This window comes from Thalia democratica, chromosome 1, assembly GCF_965202585.1.
Source record: "Thalia democratica chromosome 1, ktThaDemo2.hap1.1, whole genome shotgun sequence".
In the NCBI taxonomy this organism is placed as follows: Eukaryota; Metazoa; Chordata; class Thaliacea; order Salpida; family Salpidae; genus Thalia; species Thalia democratica.
Window position 1 is genome coordinate 62,322,813 of NC_139165.1, and position 22,154 is coordinate 62,344,966.

At 26.1% G+C, this 22,154-nt stretch overlaps 2 protein-coding genes across 2 annotated transcripts; both read left to right on the plus strand.

Annotated features, from left to right (window-relative positions):
* Positions 1–1,893: 1,893 nt before the first annotated feature.
* LOC145829820 (cytochrome b-c1 complex subunit 8-like) lies at positions 1,894–2,385 on the plus strand. The gene has a single exon (XM_082937693.1). The coding sequence runs from the start codon at positions 1,925–1,927 to the stop codon at positions 2,198–2,200; it is 276 nt and encodes a 91-aa protein (XP_082793819.1). The 5' UTR covers positions 1,894–1,924; the 3' UTR covers positions 2,201–2,385.
* Positions 2,385–17,347, plus strand: LOC145829809 (alpha-enolase-like). Its single transcript, XM_082937680.1, has 9 exons — positions 2,385–2,575; positions 6,116–6,241; positions 11,344–11,477; positions 12,366–12,605; positions 12,973–13,116; positions 14,249–14,388; positions 14,716–14,832; positions 15,488–15,655; positions 17,107–17,347. Exons 1-9 carry the CDS (start codon positions 2,395–2,397, stop codon positions 17,174–17,176), a joined length of 1,320 nt encoding a protein of 439 aa, XP_082793806.1. The 5' UTR covers positions 2,385–2,394; the 3' UTR covers positions 17,177–17,347.
* The last annotated feature ends 4,807 nt before the right edge of the window (positions 17,348–22,154 follow it).

Here is a 22,154-nt window from a genome sequence, read left to right on the forward strand (position 1 = left end):
GCACAAGGTTACTAAATTCCACAAGTATACTAATTTGCACGGGAACAAAATTGTATAAGTGCACAAGATTGCACAAAGATACTTTATCACAAAGACTAATTTGCCCAAGGGCTCAAAATTGCAACAAGGGTCAATTTTGCACGAGTTTCATTTTTGCACGGAGGGTCATTTTTGCACAAGAGTATAAAAAAGAAAATAATTATAATAAAAATCAGAAAGAAAAACCAACAGATAAACTTATAAAAAAAAAAACTTACCAAGGGTTAGGGATAACAGTAATAAAAAAAAAAGTTACTGACAAAAGGTAAGGGTTAGGGGTAAAAGTGATAGCAAAAAAAAAATAAGTTGCCGACTGAGGTTAAGGTTAGGGTTTTAACAGTGATAGAAAAAATAAAGTGAATTAAAAAAATTAAATACAATTAATAAAACAATTATTAAAATAAAAATTCATCCTGTAAAAAAAGTGTCTTTGTGCAATTTTATCTTCGTGCAAATGTTTCTTTGTGCAATTTTAACTTTATGCATTTTTGTGCCCTTGTGCAATTTTGTACTCCGGTGCAAATTTGACAGCTACCATACAAATAGATATACAGTTGTGTGTAAAGTTTAAATTTTTGTATTTTGGCAATTGGCCAGCACTAAATTAGCAATCATGAGATTGCCAGTAATTTAAAACTTCTAATTGGAAGCATTATGTTTACAATTAGTGAGCTAGTTTTATATAAATACAAAAAATTTTTACATCTGTGTAGACTTTTAAAATCTTTTTATTATATTACTATCTATAGTAACTATTTACTTTACATTTTAAAACATTTATTTGTCTAATTATCTTTCTGTTATTTATATTTTGCTTTAGTTTAGTTTCAAGTTTTAAAGTAAAATAGTTAATAGTAATGTAATTCCATTACTTAGTTAAGTTAATTATTAAAAATATACACACAATCTTCTGTTATTTTGTAAGCCTGATTGAAATATTTGCCGAAAAAAAAACTTTACTTTTGTTTTATTTTACCAAGATATTGTTTTTTGATAAAACTTGGTTAGAGAGTTTTCAAAATATTTTTATTTGTTATGCAATATGTTCTGTTAAAAGTATAATTAGAAGTAAAGTGTGCTGAAGATGCAAAAATGTTGCAAATTGTTTTAGGTAAACTCAAGCTAATTCTTTGTCATTCTGGCTAGCTTTTCTATTCTTTTAAGAGTTTCAACCTTGTAAGTAGCAATAAATTATCTGTTTTTCATGGTAACCAGTTTTACAAAAAAGTCTTCATATTAATCAGGAAAACTTCATGATTTAAGTTGCAATCATGTAGAAGTTATGAACTGAGAGATTTTTTAGCTTATTTTTTTGTTGTATACATAAGAAAAAATAATAACATTTACTATTTTAGTTGACAAATTAGACAGCATTGAGTATAGAAACTCTCAAATGAGTTTCACTGTTTTAAATTAATTTTAATTGTAGATTTTTTAATTGTCGAATTTAATAATTTAGTCAAGTTTGTTTTCAAAAGTTTGTAGTACTTAGAAAAATTAAGATTTTACAGTTTGGTTTTTAAATGTTTTATAATTAAAAAAATAACTTACTTGAATTAGAATGCTGCTTTGCACTAAGCCTTAATATACTAACTATTTAGACTATATATAAGAGTTGTATTATGAATTATATTAACACAAATCCAGTTTATTAATTATAAGTGATTACAAGAGTTATCTCTACTTTATTATACTTAAGTACTTAGTACTTGATAACTAATACAAATTATAAGTAGTACTTAAACAATACTTAAGAGCTTAAAATGATAATGAAATGTCTTAAGTATTACAATTAATTTTTTACTGTTTCCTTAAGTAGTATATATTAAAATCACTTATTTTTATGTAAGCTGATTTGTAAGTATTTTTAGAAAGTTAAAACAGAATGAGACTAACAAGTTTATTGCGTGGCGGGCTTAGTTTTGAAAAGCAATGGATGAAGCCAAAGAATGTTATCATTTTTTCAATGTCTCCATTTGAACAAAATGCTGTCAAGGGACAAGTTTTGCAGAGGATTCCCAATTTAGTGAGAAGAATCAGAGATAAAATTTTCCTGTGGGCACCTCCTTTTGTAGCTGGCTATTGGTATTATGACTGGATGCTTACTGAGAACCTCAGCCTCAAGAAAAAGAACCCAGCTGATTTTGAGAATGATGTCTAAAAACATAGTGTTTTTGAACAATTATTACTTGTTTATATTAGTAATATTTTTGTAAAGAATAATGCAGGACATTTAAGCTATATAAACTTTAACTGATATTGTTTTGTGAATATATTTTACTTTTGTGCTGATTCTTCTATAAAATTAAGTATCAAAAAAATTTGTAAAATGTTATAACCTGCAGAGTTAATATAATGGCAATATCAAGAATCCATGCTCGTCAAATTTTTGACTCTAGGGGCAATCCTACTGTTGAAGTAGACCTCTTGACTCCAGATGGTCTATTTAGAGCAGCTGTTCCGTCAGGAGCTTCAACTGGAATTTATGAAGCTTTGGAAATGAGAGATAAAGATCCTAAGAAGTTTTTAGGCAAAGGTTAGTTAACAATGTTTTAATTTTTTATAAAAATCGATAATTTATTAATTAAAAGGCAATTTTGTGATTATTGATGTTTTTAACAATACTTAGTCGAAAAATATAATAAGAATAAATAACTTTTTACATGTGTTTACTTTTTATTTTAGAAATAAGTTTTGTTATTTAAAAATATATTTATAATATATAGAATATAAGTGAATCATAGTTAAATGTTTTTTTAGTGTAAATTTAAAAACATTATTTTTATGGTGCTTAAACTTATGTAGATAAGTAATTAGATCTATTATGCTACACACTTAGGCTAATTTGATTTTTCTAGGCTTATTTAAAAACTTAACTAATTTAAAAGAAAAACTTGAGTTATTTACTATATTTGAATTAAAATAATATTGAGTTAAGACCACATAGTTCAAAAGTGTCCCCTTGTGCAAAAGTGAGACCCACAAAACTAGATTTGGATATAAAAAACAACAAGAACTTTAAACATTAAAACTTTAAAACTTCAGTAAGATAAAATTTTAAATGTTAAATTAATAACTAAAAATACCAAAAATTTAAAACACTTTAACTAAGTCTTAATTTAATTCAATATAGTAACTAGCTTAAGTTTTTCTTTTAAGTTAGTTTGAGTTTTCAAACATAAAATATTCAAATGCCAGCACATATTGAAAGTATGCTCCTGGTGGGTTTTGAATTCAACATGGTAATATAAAAGAGTAAAGGGAAAGTAAATTGAACAGGCACATTTTCTAAGACTTTCAAACCAACACAGGCTTTTTTTTTGCTTTAAAAAGTGGCAACTCTAAAAATATGAGAAATGTATGAAAAATTAAACAGAGTTGTTTAATGCATAGCACTGACCCTATACAGTATGTTTTTTAAAGCATGGCCTGTAAATTACTCTAAAAAATTATACTCTAGGCAATTTAGTACAGTTATCAAATAGTGGGTCAATCACGCTGAAGTAGAAAATAAAGATTTACTTAGTTGATTTTTTGGTAAATATCAATATTTGTTACCTATTGTAAAACTTTAATTTTAATGCAGCCTAATCAAAACATTTTTTAAACTAAATAAAGTTCTTAAAAAAATGTGATTGGTTAAAAAATTTTCTTGGGATACATATCTTTTTAGATTTCTTTTGGAATTACTCCACGTAAATTTTATTAAGGTAATTAATAACTACTACTAACCAGTTTCGTTTTACTTTGGTTTTTTATAGATATGTCCTTCACCAAATGCTTTGGTCCACTTTCCTATTTTAATATCTTTAGCATTTGTTGTAAGAAAAAATCAAAAAAGATACAAGATTGTGTTTCTGCAAAATCAAAAGCTCTTAATTTACAGTGGACCTAACTATTTGGTGGAGGATATGTTCTATTAAAACCCAAGTAAAACGATTCTTCTTAATATTAATAAATAATTACTTTAATAAATTGTATGTAGAGCAATTCTGAAAGAAATCAAAAAGAAAGTTGTCCAAAGAAACAATATAGTACTCTTTAAAAAAAAAGTAAATCACAACTACTATTAACTCAGATATCTAATAATATTATTCTACTATGAATATGCTTGAAGTGATTTTTTTAAAATTCTTTAACATGATTTAATTTAAATTAGATAATAGTTTATATCAACTCAATACCTAGTAAAGTGCTCTTAGCAAGGTGTAAGCTTTTATATATATATAGATAAAAAATTATACCTTGCTAATAGCTAAGTCTTGTAAATAGCATTTATTTTTATATAAAGTAATTATAATAATAAACTGCTATGATTTTAAAACTAAAAATTATTTGGTACAAAGCTTATAAGTTAGAGAATTAAAACATTCAAACAAACTAACAAACTAAGTTTTAATTAATTTAAGTGTAAAAAAGATTTAAACTAAATGTAATGTGAAAACAAAAACATACTTAAAACTAACTATAAAAAATTAATACAAAAAACTAATTATTGCTTATATTAAATAAAAACTCCTAATATTTAAACAGCAAAATTACACTAAAGTTAGTTAGTCTTACATAGACTTTTATATTTAAGATACTATATTTAAGTATATCTTGTAGTTCTTTTAATGTATAGATCTAATTCTTTTAAACTTAGTCAGGTTCTCTCAATAATCATCATACTTATTAACTGAAAATGATTTAGAATGTATTTTGTATCTATATAATACATGCAATTGAAATGACTTTACATTAGTAATATTATTCTAGTTATCTGACCTCAAAAATTTGAAATAGAAGTCAAAGAAACTAAAAGTTAAAACAGCAGAAGAAATCGCTTTTTTTATTAAAAAAAATACAATTTTTCAGAAAAAGTTTGCAAATTTTGTGTGATTATGACATAATAATAGATCAAAAGCAGTTGAAATGTCCTAAAACGTATGCCTATAGTTATAAGCTTTCATTTAAGATACAAATTATAAGTCTATGCCATGTATAAGTGACTTAATTACTATTTAAATAAAAAAATATGTGATTTTTAGGGTTCAAATTTTTTATTGTTTTCTAAATTCTTTTTATGAAGCCAAAACACATCTGAATCATATGTTAACATGTGAATTTTACAATATGACAAAAAAAAAGTACTGTACTCCCTACCCCTATATACAAAAAGCTTATTTATGAAAAATAAACCAAAACTGTGGACTGTTATTCAGTGTTAACTCAGGGAAAATCAGGGAATTTTGATGTTATTTTTAAACTCAGGAAAACTCTAGGCAGTTTTGACTTTTTCTAAAAATTTCAGGGAAGTTTTAAGATTTGAAAAAAACTTATGGAAAATTTTTTCTAGACCTAGAGTTAGATTTAGTTAATCCAGTTTCAATATTTTGTTCAAAAAAAAAATATTTATTTTAAAATGCTTATTTAGAATTTTTTTAGGCTTGCGGCTAGTTCTTTAATATTCTTAGAATTAACATTGTAGTTTTTAATTAATTCTAAGTATTTTTTTAAAGTTTTTAAGGATTTGAAAATCTCAGGTAAACTCAGGGAAGTTTCTGGTCACTCAGGGAAGATTTTTCACTCAAAGAGTGGCAACCCTGTAATAAAATTAAATGTCTATAAGGTTTTTCACAATCTTTGAATGTTTATCAGATAAAGGACCAAAAAAATCGAAAAATGTACATAAAATTTTAAATAAAATTTTTTTGGAATAATACATAATAAAATAATTTTAAGTTGTAATTTCAAAAAAAAAAGCTAAAAAGGCCTCTAATTTATGCTAAACTAAATCATCTAAACTAAAAGGCCAACTTTTTTTTTCTAGTTTTAAGCCCAACTAGGTGCTTACCAACAAGGGTTAGGGAAAAGTCAGCTAAACTAAGGCATGTCAGTCTAAAATTGCAAATTTTACGTACGAGCAGTGTACTTAGAGTTTAATATTATTAACTTAATTGAGTCTCCAAATTTATGTTATCATACTGAATTGTTTACTTAAAATAGGAGCAATGTTATTAAGCAAAAGAATCGTTAACATATTAGAAAATACATAGTTTGGAACATTTTATTGTATTTCTGTTTTTTGAAACAGGTGTATCAAAAGCTATAGAGAATGTAAATACAATTATTGCTCCAAAATTAGTTGGTATGTCAGATGTAACAAACCAAAAAGCTATGGATCAAATTATGCTAAATCTTGATGGTACCGAAAATAAATGTTAGTCATGTTATATTACTTACATGTTTAAAGAATAATTTGTTTATTTGAAGTTCTGATAAAATTATATTAAGTTGTTTACTAGTAACTAAAAACTTGAATAGTGAGTGATTATTCTATTATATTAATAAAACATATGATTTAAAGTAATTAGTATTTATATTCAAAGTATTCATTAAGAATAACTTTAGGTATATGTGACATTAAAAATAACTTTTAGGTATATTATTAATAGAATTAGATTTGTTACTACATAAATATAAGCTTGAAGAATAATTCTTAGTTAAAGTGAAATTAATTTGTGAATAATGAAAACCACCCTGTTAAAATATTAAATAATTATATAAGATTAAATAGGCTACATATCTTTAGATCCCTCCCAAATGACCTAAAGCACAAAAGTTATACATTTAAATGAGATTGAAGAAAAAAATAATAAAATATTATTTTAACAAATATTTACAAATTTTAAAACTAAAGCAAGAAGTCTTAATTTAAAATGCTATGAGAATGCACACATGATAAGTTTTAAATTAACTAGTATTTGGTGTGCTAAATCCTTTCTAATTAAAAATGCTTACCATTTGTTTATCTAACCAATTAGTCTATTTTCATGCCTCCTTGCCTGTTATGGTCTTTAATTGACTTTAGGCAAGTGGCTTATTTTCTTTTGGAACCATTAATACATGAATGCGCTCTTCTTCTAATTAAATTGTAGTTGTTTCACTGGTTGTATCATCATGGTAGTGGCCACTAACCGTTTTAAGAGAATTACATACTCGTAGCTACCAATACCATGTAATGTCTTTGAATCGAAACTGTCAACATTGGTTTGTACAATTTTAGAATTTTCTCTTTCTCATAGTGAGTTGCATTCATCATCATTTCTGACAGTTTAGAAATTGCTTGTGTAGTAGCACCTACGTTATAAATCCACTCTTGTCCCATTCTTGTGCCACTCTGATTCTGCAATAAACTTTTATTGTCAATTAGATATAGATAGAGAAATTTAAATGTATTCAAATACCATTTTATTGCAAGGAATACTTTTTCAACTATAACTTTTATTAACAATATAAGCGCTTTCGGAACTCACAAATTCTTTTGTCAAACATACTAAACACGCACAAATTAACTAAAAACAATATAAATAGAGTGAATAACTAAATACTTAATAAAAAACAAAGTTAATTAAAACGACAAGTAATTAACGTAAAAGGATTTTTTAAACAAAAGACCAACTAAAACAAAATTGATAATTTAAATATGTTAGTATTTACTCTTGATCCTTTATCAGGACCAAGCTGATTATTCAAATTTTGTTGAAGTTTTTTAATTAGTAAAGCTGCTGTAGATAATAAATCATTATAAGAACTGCACGTTTTAATCATTTCAAAACAATTACAAATGTTGTTATAATTTGTACAGTTTGCACAATTTTCGATATGTTTAAATACTGCACTATTAGTTGGAGTCACATGCTCTTTGGTTCTTACAAAAATTCTCTTTCAGTCTCACCAGTATATTGGTTGTCCAAATCACATGGACACGTAAACTTGTAGACTAAGCAGCTTTGATACATACAATTTATTGAGTCCTTTGGGAGGTATATTTCCGTACCTTTTGTGTTTTACATGCAATACGAATTTTCACTCCGATTTCTTCAAACATGGCTTTGATGTTCTTGGAATATTTCTCGGATATCTTTCTGGCATATGGTATTGTAATGCAGTGTTTATTTTCAACTGTATTTTAAATTAGTTCTGACTCGATTTGTTTTTATTTTTATCTGCTCATCGATAAACTTGGTCGGGAAAGAGTTTTTTATCAAAAGTCCTGTAACTTTTTTCTACTCGTTATGTTGTAGATCTTCTGTAACGAGATTTTTGTTTCTGTAATACAGGTTTTTAATTAAATTTCTTATCCACAAGTGCAGTACACACGAGTTAAAGTTCATAAGCACGCCCGTGCTTGTTAGTTTTCTGTAGATAGATGTGATGATCTCATTGTCTTGTATTGCTACTTGTGTATCAAGATATAGTAGTTTACCTTCTAGACAAGTTTGAATTACAAATTTCATATCTTTGTGCATTCTGTTGAGTTTCTTATGAAACTGATGTATTTATTCTTATTTTTTGAAAATGCAGAATATGTCGTCAACATATCTGCAATACATTTTAGGTGTTGTGCTTTTGTTAAGTAACTCTGTCTCTAGTTGACTGACAAACCAGATGGCCAACAATAGGGCAAGAGGTGAGCCCATAGGTAATCCGTCTGTTTGTTGATATACTGTGCAATCGAAAAGAAATATGTTTTGTGAGCATGCCCTTAGAAGATTTTTAAATACTGTTTGAGTCATTTTTGATCGAGAAAATATTGAATTTGGATTATCTTTGTATACTACTTTCGTAACTTTATTAATAGTTTCCGCCAATAGGACGTTAGTATACAACTCTTGATATCAAACGGAACATAAATGTCTGTGTTCAGCGATTGGATTTTTTTCAGTTTTTAGACGAACTCAAAACTGGAGTTAATAATCCAATCACCTTTTAAGTAGGTTTAAGTTCTATCTCTAACCATTTACATAAGGCGTATTTTGGTGTAATTCTAGTGTTTTTATTGCCGTTTGAACTGGTCTAAGAGGACAATTAGTTTTATGGTTTATGGAAAAAACATACACTTTACCGGTTGGATTCCTTCGGGTATTAATTTATAATACACTTTATCATTGACCAATGGCTTTATGTATTTGTATAACAGTCTGTATACTTTTTTCCCTTTAAGTACCATGGTGCTCTGCTGTAGTTGTTAGACTTTGGATCAAAGTTTAGTTTTTTGAACTTACTGATAGCTTTTAGAATCTCATTCATTTTATCAGTGTAATCAAATCACCTGTGTTCATTATCTCAACTCCGTCTCTTTTGTCCATGTTTAGGAACTTGATGTTTAATTATGTTCTGTGTATCGCTTTGTTTTTGTTGGTAGCACATGCTTAATTGTTCTCAGAAATAAACTTTGTGGTACTGTTTCTTAGATTTTCCAGCATCTCATAGTTGGAGTTTTGTTTTCTTTGAAACAGAATTTTTAAATATTTTTTTGGTTTGAATTTTTGGTTTGATTCTCGATTGAAACTTTAGTTTTTATTTCATCAATATATTTAGCCATAATGCTTTGTTTCAAAGTAAGCACCATTCCTGATCTTTCACTTATTGACAATTCGCAGGAACTAACTTAATTATACAGTCTGGCGTTTTACATTTTCTTTGTTTGTTCCACAAATTGAGAATATTCTTTTGATGTGTTTTTCTGTTTTCTATTACAATACTTTTGATGTTGTAATCTCTTATCTGCTGTAACAGCAATTGGTGTTGAGATATACTTAACCTATCACGGCAATTTTACATCATATCATCTCTTGGTCTTTTTGATGAATGAAACTCTTCTAATTTGTTCTTAAATAACTTTACGGTAAAACTTGTGCACATTCTCATAAACGTTAAAATTAGGTGGTTTGAACTTTTGAAAGTCAGGAATTAAGTTTAATTTCTAACACTTTTTCTTGTATTTAATATACATTTTTCTCATACTTGTCTTAATCATCAGTTTTTCTAGTTTACTTAATTCAAAAACCTCAATGTTGTAACTTTACTTGTAACTTTCTTGTATAAATTGGATATAGATAGACCTTCAAATGTATTTAAATACCATTTTCTTGCAAGGCACAATATTTTTTCCATTATAGTTTTAATTAGTAATTTAAGCGCTTTCGGAATTCACAAGTTCCTTTTCAAAAATACTAAACACTCACAAATTAGTTAAAAACAGTATAAATAGAGTGAAACTAACTTAGTTACCAACCTTTATTTCTATCAAAAGCTTTAACATCCGGACTTCCTGTTAAGCTTTTCAAAATGCCTATCAAATCTTTTACAAAGCTATAAAAAACCTGTATTGTTGTTTTCGTTTATGGTACAATCATAAAAAATATTTTTTATCAATTTGAAAGTTTCAAGACAGTGTTGCACCAGTCTATTTATTAGGCGTTACAATTGCAGTTTTACTATATAATAAAGTAGCATAAACCTTGGTTTGACAAATTTAGTCTGAGACAAGTCAGTTTTCCCAAGATAAAAATTTTGGACACCACTTTTTATTGTTTCAATGTTCATACTTATTGACATTTGAGTTTAATTTATTTATTAACATGAAAAAATTGTTGTAATTAACTTTAACAAAGTTGTTGCCTATATTTGATCTGACATCTCATTTTTGTACTGATATCTCATTTATAAAAAATACTTAGTGATTCTGTTTATATAAGACAGTTTATTAAGAATAAGTGATTATTTAAATTCGTTTAGTTTTTATAAATAAAGAACATTCTGTAAAGATAATAGATAGTGAGATATGATACATTAAGCTAAATAACTATACAAAGCTTAGATTCTAAAATTTTTTTTAGTAATTTTAGTAGGGAAACTATACTATTGCCAATACCAATTACGTATATTTTACATAATTTTAATAGACTACCTTTTATAATTTTGTCAACAACAGTTTTTCTAAATTAAAAACTTAACATAATAAAGTTGAGCTAAAAATAAATAGTCCTGTTTCAAAAAAAATAACTATATATATATTTATTATATGTTTTGGTTTTAAGAAAACAAATAGAGAGATCTCGACTACTGGAGGAGAAATAATGAATTTCTATTTGAATAAGATTTATTTAAGCGTTGACGAAGTCTTTGACCGAAACTTAGTTTGTAAAATAAGTTCTTGAAGAATAAATTCATATATATACATTTATGAAAATATATTTATGCACTGTTTTACAAAAACTAAAATTTGCTCACTTAATTTTAAAATTTCAAACTAGAGTTGTATGCAAACGCAAATAAAAGAATTAAATAATAGGCTGTACACAAGTTTTAAACAAAATTTTTATAAGTAGCATTAAACCTTATTTAAAGTATTTTTTTATTTAAGATTTGCTATTTAATGTCAAAAGCAAATGTATCAAATAGAATACAAGACAGTTTTCGTACTATTTTTATGTTACTACTAATAAGACTAAATAAATAAAAAACTTAAAACAGCAAAGTTAGGAGCAAATGCAATCTTAGGAGTTTCACTTGCTATAGCAAAGGCAGGAGCTGCTAGAAAAAAAGTCCCACTTTATAAACACCTCGCTGATCTTGCTGGTAATAAAGATGTACTTTTACCTGTGCCTGTCAGTTACTGTATTAGAATTGAGTTTTAATTACACATAATTATAAAAATACTTGTACTAAAAGCTTATTGACTATGTTTTAGTGCTTATAAAGATCATAAAAGTACTTCATTTTAAACTTTATGTTAAATATTGTAGAAAATATGTTTATAATCAATAAAATATGTAATACATTGTAATTTATAGTATTATTTAGTTTAATGATTATTAAGCTAGGTTAGTCAAATATAAAAAATGACTTGACATAGACTAAATGTCAAAACAGTGTTATAATTTATTTACGTAACATTCTAATAATGTCAACAGTAACAGAAAAATAAATTTAAAGTGATATATTAAACGTTTAATAAAGATAAATACTTCGTAAAGATATTCAAGACAGAAAGACTAAATATAAAATAAGTCTGTCTACGTTTTTTGCAAAAAGTATTTTTGTTAGTCTAAACTTTTTCTTAGCTAGTAATTTTGTTATAAATGTCGAAAAGGCCACCTCTAAATTAGTGATATTTTGATTGTAAATTTAGCCATTTTATTTTGTTAACCATTAGTTATTACATAATAGTATTAATAAAAACATTGTTTTTTGAATTTTTCGATGAACAAAGTATGCACAAATTATGAACTTGTAAATATGCTGGGTAAAACTTTATATATGTTTACTTAATTGTTTTAATTGATTTAAATGATTTGTACAGAAACTTAAGTATGTTATCTTTAAATTGTTTTTTAAAGTATACTATGCCTGCTTAAGATATAAATAAGCATTTGACTAGAATCTAAAAAAACTAGTGGTAAATTGGTTTATAATTGATAAAAAGCTTTTTTGAATGGCGAAATGTAGCAAATGAAGAATTAATATGGTTTGAAATAATAAAATTAATAAAACAGTCATTCAATGTTATAAACGGGGGGTCACACGCTGGAAACAAGCTAGCTATGCAAGAGTTCATGATTTTCCCATCAGGAGCTTCCACTTTTAGTGAGGCAATGAGAATGGGCGCAGAAACGTATCAATGCCTCAAATCTGTAATTAAAAAGAAATACGGTCAAGATGCCACCAATGTTGGAGATGAAGGAGGTTTTGCACCAAATATTCAAAGTAACAAGGAAGCTCTTGAACTTGTAAAAGTTAGTATTTTTTTTGATATATTATGTACTTTTTTTTGTATTTTGTTGAAATTTATTTTGTTAGTATATTTGTTTTAACTATACTATTGCAACTAAAATAATAATTTTAAATCTAGTTTATGTCACTCAACTATAAGTTCTGATGTTACTAGTACACTCATATAAGTACGATCTGCCAGTAATTTCAAATTAATGAAAATTATAAATTATTACAAAAAAGTTGATTTTAAAACCACTCTTTTTCTTTACCATCCTTATGTTTCAGTTAAACATTTTATTACAAAATGTTTATTATCCAATGTTATTTTACAAACTGCAGTGTTATTTTAAACCGTTAAGTTTTACTGTTATTATAAATATTTTACAGGAAGCAATATCTGCAGCAGGCTACACTGGCAAAATTAGTATCGCAATGGACACTGCTGCTTCTGAATTCTGGAATGCTGATATGAACAAGTATGATTTAGATTTTAAAAGTCCTGCTGGTAACCCAAATGATGAAAACCGATACGTTAGTTTTTTGTTGATAATATTGTCGTTAAATTAAAACTTCTTTCCTTGATCGCTTATATCTCAAAAAATGATTTTGTTTAAAAAAACGGTTAGAAAAAACTGGTAGCTTAACTTTTATAAAATAAGACTAAACTATAAAAAAATAATTCACCTTCTAATGGCCTTAACTATTTGTAAATTTAAGAGTATTTTAAAAAATTGTACTTTTTCAACCACTTTAAGTAACAAGTATATATATTTATTCTTTCAAAAATTTATTTTACAAACTAAGTTTCGGTCAAAGACCTCGTCAGTGCTTAAATAAATCTAAAAAAAGATATGTGACAGATAAGTAAAAAGATAAGTAATAAGTATAGTGAGCTACTAAGTATAGTTAGAACATATGATATCTAAATCTTTTGCATAAATTTATTTTAATTTATTTGGTTCTAAATTGGCGAAATTAAATATTTGAACTAGAAACCATTATAATTCATACTCGGAAAACTTTCCATTATTTGGAAAAATAAAACGGACAATTAGAGCAAAACTCTTATTAAGTTTAAATTATAAATGACTACTGAGTTTCATATAAAGTACCTAATTTTATGTTGTTTGTTGTTATAAAAATTAATTAAAACTAAATAACGGTGTAATGTTATTTTAATTTATTTAATTAATGAGAAAAGTCTTCTTTTAAATTAAAGTTGGAGTATTTGAGTACTTAAATTACAACATGAACTTGGTAATGTGTACCAAAGTATTATCTACTTAATTAAAAGAAAACATTCTAATTGTTTACTCAATAGAGTCAAATCTTAAAAAGTATATAAAGGTTGCTACTTTGTTAGTAATCTATTATTTGCGTTAAAAGTCATAATATCTCCTTAAGGTATTTTTTTGGAAAAAAAATCTTTATCCAAATGTAAAGTATATTTTAAGTTCCATTTACAGTTGTAAAGAGTTTTTTGTGTCTAAATACTAAAAACTATGTTAAACTTAAACAATACTTTTCTTAATTCTTAACACTGGTTGTACTTTCAAGTTTAATAAGTTTAACTTTATAAAAATATCGTAAACAAGGACTACAGTTAACTTTATAAATATAATGTTATTAAATTAGTAAACTAATAAAATCAATTGTTTAACAGAAAACACCAGAACAGCTAGGCGATGTGTACAGAGACTTCATAAAGAATTATCCTATTGTGTCAATTGAAGATCCATTTGATCAGGATGATTGGCAAGGATACACCGATTTTACTGCTAGTGTCAGTGAGCAAGTTGTTGGGTATGTTTGCTTTAACTATTCTACTTTTCACATAGTATCTTAAATCTGTTTTAAAACATTTCAAAAGTTTATTAAAATTTTTAAGCATTTTCATTAAAGATTCTAATGGTCTTTTCAGTGAAAAACAAAAAGTTTTGAGCTCTTAGTTAAAGCTTATTTATTTAAATTATATATGCAATAATAAAAAAAGTTGTGTTTTGCAGGATCTAGTTTATTTGGTTATTTTACAAGTTAAGTTTTTAAGAGTGCTTGAACAAATCGTTTTGAATTGTTGATGAAAAATTATGAAAGTTAAGTTTGTTTAACTATGTATATTTTTAATAACAGAGACGACTTGTTAGTAACAAATCCAAAACGCATCACAACTGCACTTAAAAAGAAAGCTTGCAATGCCTTGTTATTAAAAGTAAACCAAATTGGATCCCTTACTGAAGCTATCGACGCGTTCGTATAAGTTGTTGATAATAGTCTAATTTATTTAGATTCAAAAATTTTTTATACAGTTTTATACTATCGTATTTACAATGTTTTTTTTTTTACCCATCAATAATTTTTAATTGCAAAAAAAATGTACTAAACATAAGGTATACCTAAGTTGATATGAACAGGGTTGCCACTTACTCAGAACACTCAAGATATTTTGAATTTCTTAAACTCAGGCTAACTAAAAGTAGTTTCACTATTTTATAAAAAACTCAAGATAATTTTAAGATTTTACTTGAATCTCAGGAATTTTTTTTAGGTTTTAAATGAGATATTTTGTTATTTTATAGCCTATTTTGTTGAAAAACTTAATTTATATTAATTTTAACAAGTTAAAAATGTTTTTATAAGGATTCGAAAGCTACTATAACTTTTTTTAATTAGTTGTTAAAAAAAAATTTGTATAGTGTGGTTTCTTATTCATTTAAAAAGTTTTTTCAATTTTAAAGGTTGATTGTGAATAAGATTTGCTTATTTGTCGTTTGAAATAAAACCACTAAATTACTATTATGTCAATTATTTTTATGATATTATTTTTGTTAGCTGTTTGGTAGATAAACTTTTATTTTTCTCTGCATAGAGTATGTATTCACATGTAGAGTGTTTATGAACACAGATGCAACATGGCACAGCAGGCTGGTTGGGGAGTTATGGTTTCGCACAGGAGTGGTGAAACCGAAGACTCGTTTATTGCTGATCTTGTTGTCGGTTTGTGCACTGGCCAGATAAAAACCGGTGCTCCGTGTAGAAGTGAACGTCTTTCCAAATACAACCAACTTCTCAGGTTTCGCTATTACTCAATTGCACAACTAGCTTTGAGCTTTTAGTTGTTTAAATTTTAAATACACATTTTTTTTATAAAATCATAAATGTTTTGTTAGTTTACTAACTATTTCCTAGTATCAAAACCTATTCTTAACTATTAAGTTATTTACAAGAATTAATTTTATATGTTTTAATAGTTTTAACAAAAATGGCTTTGTAATGAAACTTCTAAAAATTAAATTTGCAAAAAAAGTAAAATATACCCTTACGTAAATAAATATATTTTAGCCTGAATTATACACAATTACATTAAAGTTGGGACGGGTCAAATATGCACGAAAACACTTTTGCCCGAAGGATAATTTTTACACAAGTGTAAAAAAAAAATGATAAACTTATCGACCAAGGGTAAGGGCTAGGGGTAATAGTAACAGTAAAAAAAATAAAAAATAGTTGAATAAAAAAAACAACCATTGCAAAATTGCTTTCGTAAAAAAGTTACCCATCGTGCAAAATAGATTCTTCGTGTAAAAGTGTCTCTTCGTGCATTTTTGAATCTTACCCACGTTAGTTAATTTCGTTTAAAATAATAGTATTCAACACTTGATAAATATTCAATGACAATAAGTTATACTTTTTTATTTGCCAGTTAAAATGTTTCTTTACTTTATTGACTTACAAAAGATGGCTATAAGGCGGTGGTCGGCAGGCAGTTTGCAGTTTTTACTCTTCATAACAAACCTGAAGAAACTAGTATAGTTTTAATTTCACGCCAATTACATTTGGGACTTTTTTACAGTTTATTTCAAATCTCAGAATTAATAGTGTAAGCATTAAATTTCCAATAAGATATACCTAAATCCCTTTCATTTTTTTTACTCGTAATTTCAAACTCCAGAATATCTTGAATTTAAAATTTTGCATCAACAGGGGCTACACATAACTCTTGTGGGCCGCAGTTTGCCTACTCCTATTTTAAGATCTACATGTTATTTATAGAGCAGTTGAAAATATTTTAAACCATAACTAATATATAATAAAGAATCGGTCTACACAATTTAGATATACTTTGTTACAACTTCATATATACTTTTTTTAAAGTATTAATTTCATTTAATCACATACACTTTTATATCGACAAGAAAGAACATTTCTTTGCCGATCAAATAATAGTTAATAAACTATTTACTTAATCGTAAATGCTATTTGTAATTAAATTATCATAAGTATTTAAATAAACTTTCCTTAATTTTTTTAAGCTTGTTATTTAGAATAATTTTTTACAATCTTTTTCGTAGAATTTTCAATAGTTTGTAAACGTTTCTGTTTTTTTTTTGGAGGTATCAACTTATACACAGGTTTTTTAATAAATATTTTTGATAAAGCTGTTGAATTGTTTGTGTTTTATTTTAAAAATTTTGCAACAGTGACACCGAGCTAATATGTTTTAACATTTAACTAAAACTACAGGATTGAGGAAGAACTCGGAGGAAACGCCAAGTTTGCAGGGGCCAACTGGAGATGTCCTAACAAACACTAAACAGTACTCTACTTATTTATGTTTCTCACTAGTTGTAATCTCCTTTTATAAAAGCTTATGTACTCAGTTTCTGTATACGAAACTTAGTATTATAAATTATTGCACGTAATGTTTATTTAGTTTTTATCGCTTTATATTAAATTCACATTCAAAAATAAAATTGTATTTGAATTTCCTGTATGTAAAAGTAAGGTAATAGATAAACATTTTAATGACAAAAAAGAGTTTTATTTATATTTGGTATATAATCTAACTTAATAATTATTTGGTAAATTTTTATTTGAACAGCTATTTATGAATTAAACAAACCTAAATTTTAGTTATTAGATGTTAAAGCAAAAATAAATTGAGTCTGGAAAAGATAAAGATAATTAAGTATTTGGTTTTAATTCTTGTTGGAAATATGCTTTATAATATAAATTAATATTTGTTATAAAACATGTTTAAATTATTAGTTTTATTGCAATAGTAGTTGCATTAATATAATTTTTTATTGCTACAAACTAAAAACTATGTAGTCAGTGACCGCACACAAAGCATTCAAAAACTTACAAATAGGTTTCTTAAAATTGTTAACAAATTTCTAATATACTTCCAGAAATGTTCTCACCTAACTTTAAATACTATACATCAGGGTGGCCACTAAATCTGGGAAAACCTCGAATTTGACAGTTTAGGCTTTAAAAAAACTAATATTTTAAACAATTTTTACATATAAAGTAGTAAATTTTTTGATTTGGCACGCAAAATCTATCATACAAATATTTTATTTTTGTCGTCATCAAATGTTTTTATTACCAAAAAATATATTTACAGTATCTTTTTGATGTTGTTTTACTACCTTACGCAGTTTTTTTACGCTCAACTTAATTTTAAACTAAATATAGACTAAAAAACATGTACTTTCGAAAACCTAGAAGAAACTTCTCCAAAACCAGTGGCAACCCTAGTACAAGTTGTTATTAAATCACAAATTTTAAACCTTTCAATTATTGAGCAATGAGTTAGGTAGCTACTGAAGTATTAAGTGGGTTCCCACTTGCCTATAATTCCCTCTAACTTTGCAGTATTCTGAAAAACCCTTTGAAAAATATGTGAAAATCACTAGAAATTACATTTTTTGCTTGGTGATTGAAATTTCAAAGCCAAAACAGCAACACCGCGTGGTAAAAAAAAACAAAATTTAACTATTTTCTTAAAATCAAAATCTCAGTACAAACTGTGACTTACTACGCCACATAGCCGATAATTTTTTTTTTTTTAATATTATATTAAGTTATCTATTGTGTGCTTATTTAACCAAAATTAGAGCTCAAAAACCGTCGAACTTGTAAATTTTTAATTATAATTGTGCTTATAAACGGTTAATGAAATATTTCAAGTACCTTAAAAATAATTTTGTAAGTTTAAAATTCATTGTTTTTTTGATAATTTCCCTATAAATTTGCTATGTTTTATGGATTTTCCTACCAGTTTTTTATTTAGTGGAACCCTGATCAATTATTTTTGTTAAATTTGAGGTTTCAGTCTACTCATGCTTTCCTCCAGCTTTAAAACTCGTATAAAAACTTTTCAATAAGAGAATCATTTCTATATTATTTATCTTGAGTCTTCCTAAAAGTGTTCAATTATTTACGAACAACTGTACTTTTTCGTCTAGAAACAAATATCTAATATAGAGGTACTCATCTTTAGTTGTTAATTAGATGTATTACAAATTATTAGCAAAGGGTCTGTATGTGTAGTTGCTCAGTATAATAGATAACTATGTACCTCAAAAAACTTGGAGCCTAAAACAACTTAAAAGTATTAACTACTTCTTTATTGCTATTTAATGTGATAAAAACATCAATTCGTGTTCTAAAAGTTGATTTTGATGACACTATTAGGGTCAATTTTTTGTAATTTTTGACACTGAAAACGTTTAGCATACTGTACAAAAAACAGCGGTAGTAAATTTCGAAGTTTGTATAATTATAAATGCGTAAATACAATTACATAGAAATTAATTCTTAAAATTTAAAAAACAGACCAGGATTTCCAAAACTTGTTTTTGTAAACGCCCTTTTTACGGAATTTAAAAAAGTAAGTTGTCATTTTTTGCCGCTTTACTATTTAACGACCCCTGATAGCCAAAATCGCCTCTAAAAGAGCGATAGTGTCAACTTTGAGAAACCAAGGTTTAAAAATACCTTTTAAAGACTTCGTGTCTTTTAAACAGTCAAAATTCATATAAGTAAAGTATGAAGTAACTACTTTTATATTCTAAAAGGGTCAAACTAGTAATTGAAACTTCTTACTTAGTGTACTTGAACAATTTAATACCCATAGTCTCCTTTTTTTAACATGATAACTAAAAATATTATATGTAAATATGTTTATTAAAACACTAAATATTATATGATAACTTTCATACTATCTGTCCTGTAAGTGATTTACAAGGAATTAATTTAAAAAGTGTGCATTAAAACATTGATTTTATACGTATGAGGAACAATTATTTTCAAAAATAGCTTATTTTGTGTAAATTTATTTGGTTCTTATAGCATTAGTTTAATCTAGATAAAAGTAGTTGTTTCAAATTGATGAAGAATTTAATAATTGTAATACTCACTTAAATGAAGGTAGTTTTACTAAATTATACGTACTGTTTTTGTCAAAAGAAATCAGAAGTGAAATTATAAACTAAAATTTCTGATAAAATGTAAAGTCAATACTTTTTTGTAAGAAAGCTAATATGTTTTCATACGATTTTAGTGCCTATTCATTTTAGTTTGCATTAGTGATTTACAAGGTTCACAAAATTAGGATCCGGCAGGTTCACGATCTGGTTCCAATTTTGAAATTTGAATAAAATTATTATTTCTAATTTTATTGTTATTTGAACGACAAAAAAAAACTCAAAATATTTCGTCCTACGACCTGGTAGACAAAAAACCTTTTGGTTACCGATTCTCAGGTACCTTTAAATGTCTTGTCGGGGACTAAGAATAAAAATATAGCTCTTCAGCTACTTCCAATTTTTTGTAATAAATAATGTAAATTTCAAAGTTCCTTGCAAAAATACCATTGTTTGCTGGTCATCACAAATACTATCTAGTTTAGATTCATTTCCTTGATGTACATGCCAAAATTATTGATTTATTGTACACAAAAATTAGCATCTGGTCTGATCCGGGTCTACTTTAAGTTTTTGGATCCAGATCGAAAAAATCTTGGTCAAGTAGATAACCAGTTTGCATATTTATTTACAGTAGTAAAAACTGGTAGTTAAGAAAAAGTTTTTGTTTATTTAAAAGCCTGATTTTAAATTGTATATCTTTATCTATTTCATAGTGTTTAAAACGAGTTTACGGTTGACTTTTTTTTATTTTTTCATTTACTTTAAATTAGTTGAAAAATTAAACATCAGCTTACAAAATTTAAAGTTATTAACATTTTAGCTATATTTTTCTTAAAAAAGTACTACACTTTTCAATTGTCTTTTACGCCTGTTGAAATTATTTTTTTTTCATGGAACTTAATTTTTGAGGTTCTTTTTTAGTTTTTGAAAATATTTGAATATTTATTTAAAAGAGAAAAAAGTCATAGTTTTAAAACGATTTGAATTTTTTTTAAGCGCGTATTTTTTAAGTGTTTAAGTTTTGTCTAATTATTAGAGTTTAAGTAACTTAATATAGCTGAGTTTATATTTCTAGTAGTACTTAGTTTACAAATTGAAAAAAATATTATAAGCTTAAACTGCTAATTAAGTTTAAGACTGCAAAAAAAAAACTTTTTACTTTTGTTTTAAATACATAAACTTGCATATTAAGTGTCTTTGATTTTTTTGTTCTAACCATTTTTAAGTCTTGGTGTTTACCTACATTTGTGAAAAATTAACAGTTAAAGGTAGCAAAACAGTTTTTTCTTTATTCAAGATCAGTTTTAAACTGTTACAACAACTCTATCTATTTTTTTGGATAGTATAAGAAGTTACTATAGTTGAGTTTACATTTTTAGACAAATTTATATTTACTTCTTTGTAAAAGATCGAAACCGGTTTCCGATAAATTTCAATTTGAAAAAAAAAACTTTGTTCAGGCTAGATCTCAATTCAGATTAAAGATCTGATCAAACTTATTTTCAAACTGAGTTCTACGTGGTCTTGTTTATGAAAATAAAAGGATCTGGATGGATTCGAATCCTTTCTGAGATCCAAATCTTGTTGGACCTGATCTTGGTAAGTAATGATCAGAATTAGTAGACCACTACAAATTTTCTACTGCTAAAAATCATAAAATTATTTTTAAAATCGTTTGATTATCGGGTATTTACTACATTATATTTCTTACATATAAGTTAAAAAATTTTTGAACCCAAGTTAAGGTCTAAAAGTTTATTTTGACGTCAGTAATGCTTTAGTTTGTGTTTTAATATGTTTCAAACTTTACTTATGCTTAGTACATGTTTTTATAAAAGTTTTGATTTAGATCTTTTTCAAAGTTTATGTTTTTTTACTAAAGTTTGATTATTTTTTATAGACGAAAACATAGATAATCAAAAAGTATTTACTAAAAATAATTTTTATTGTAACAGAAATAAAAATTATTTTTAGAATTATCCAGTGTTGTTGTAAAACAAACTATAAAAATTTAACTGTTGTATATAACATTATAAACGAATTCGCTTTTTTAAATACAGTAACCTCTCGCTTATTTACGCACATTGTGTCTACAGAAAAAGTGCGTAAAGATATGAGAGATCGTAAAGAAACGAGAGGTACCAAATATACTCAATATAATGGCTGTTTTTTAATATTGCTTCTAGTTAAAAGCAGACTGGGCACTTTTAACTATTTGTTTACTTCATTTATAAATATGAAAACAACAGATAAAACTATACATAAATTAAAAAATAGATTTGAATTTTTATAAAACAATAATACGAGTAAAAATAGTATTACTATTTTAATAATAAGTAGAAATTATCTTTATTT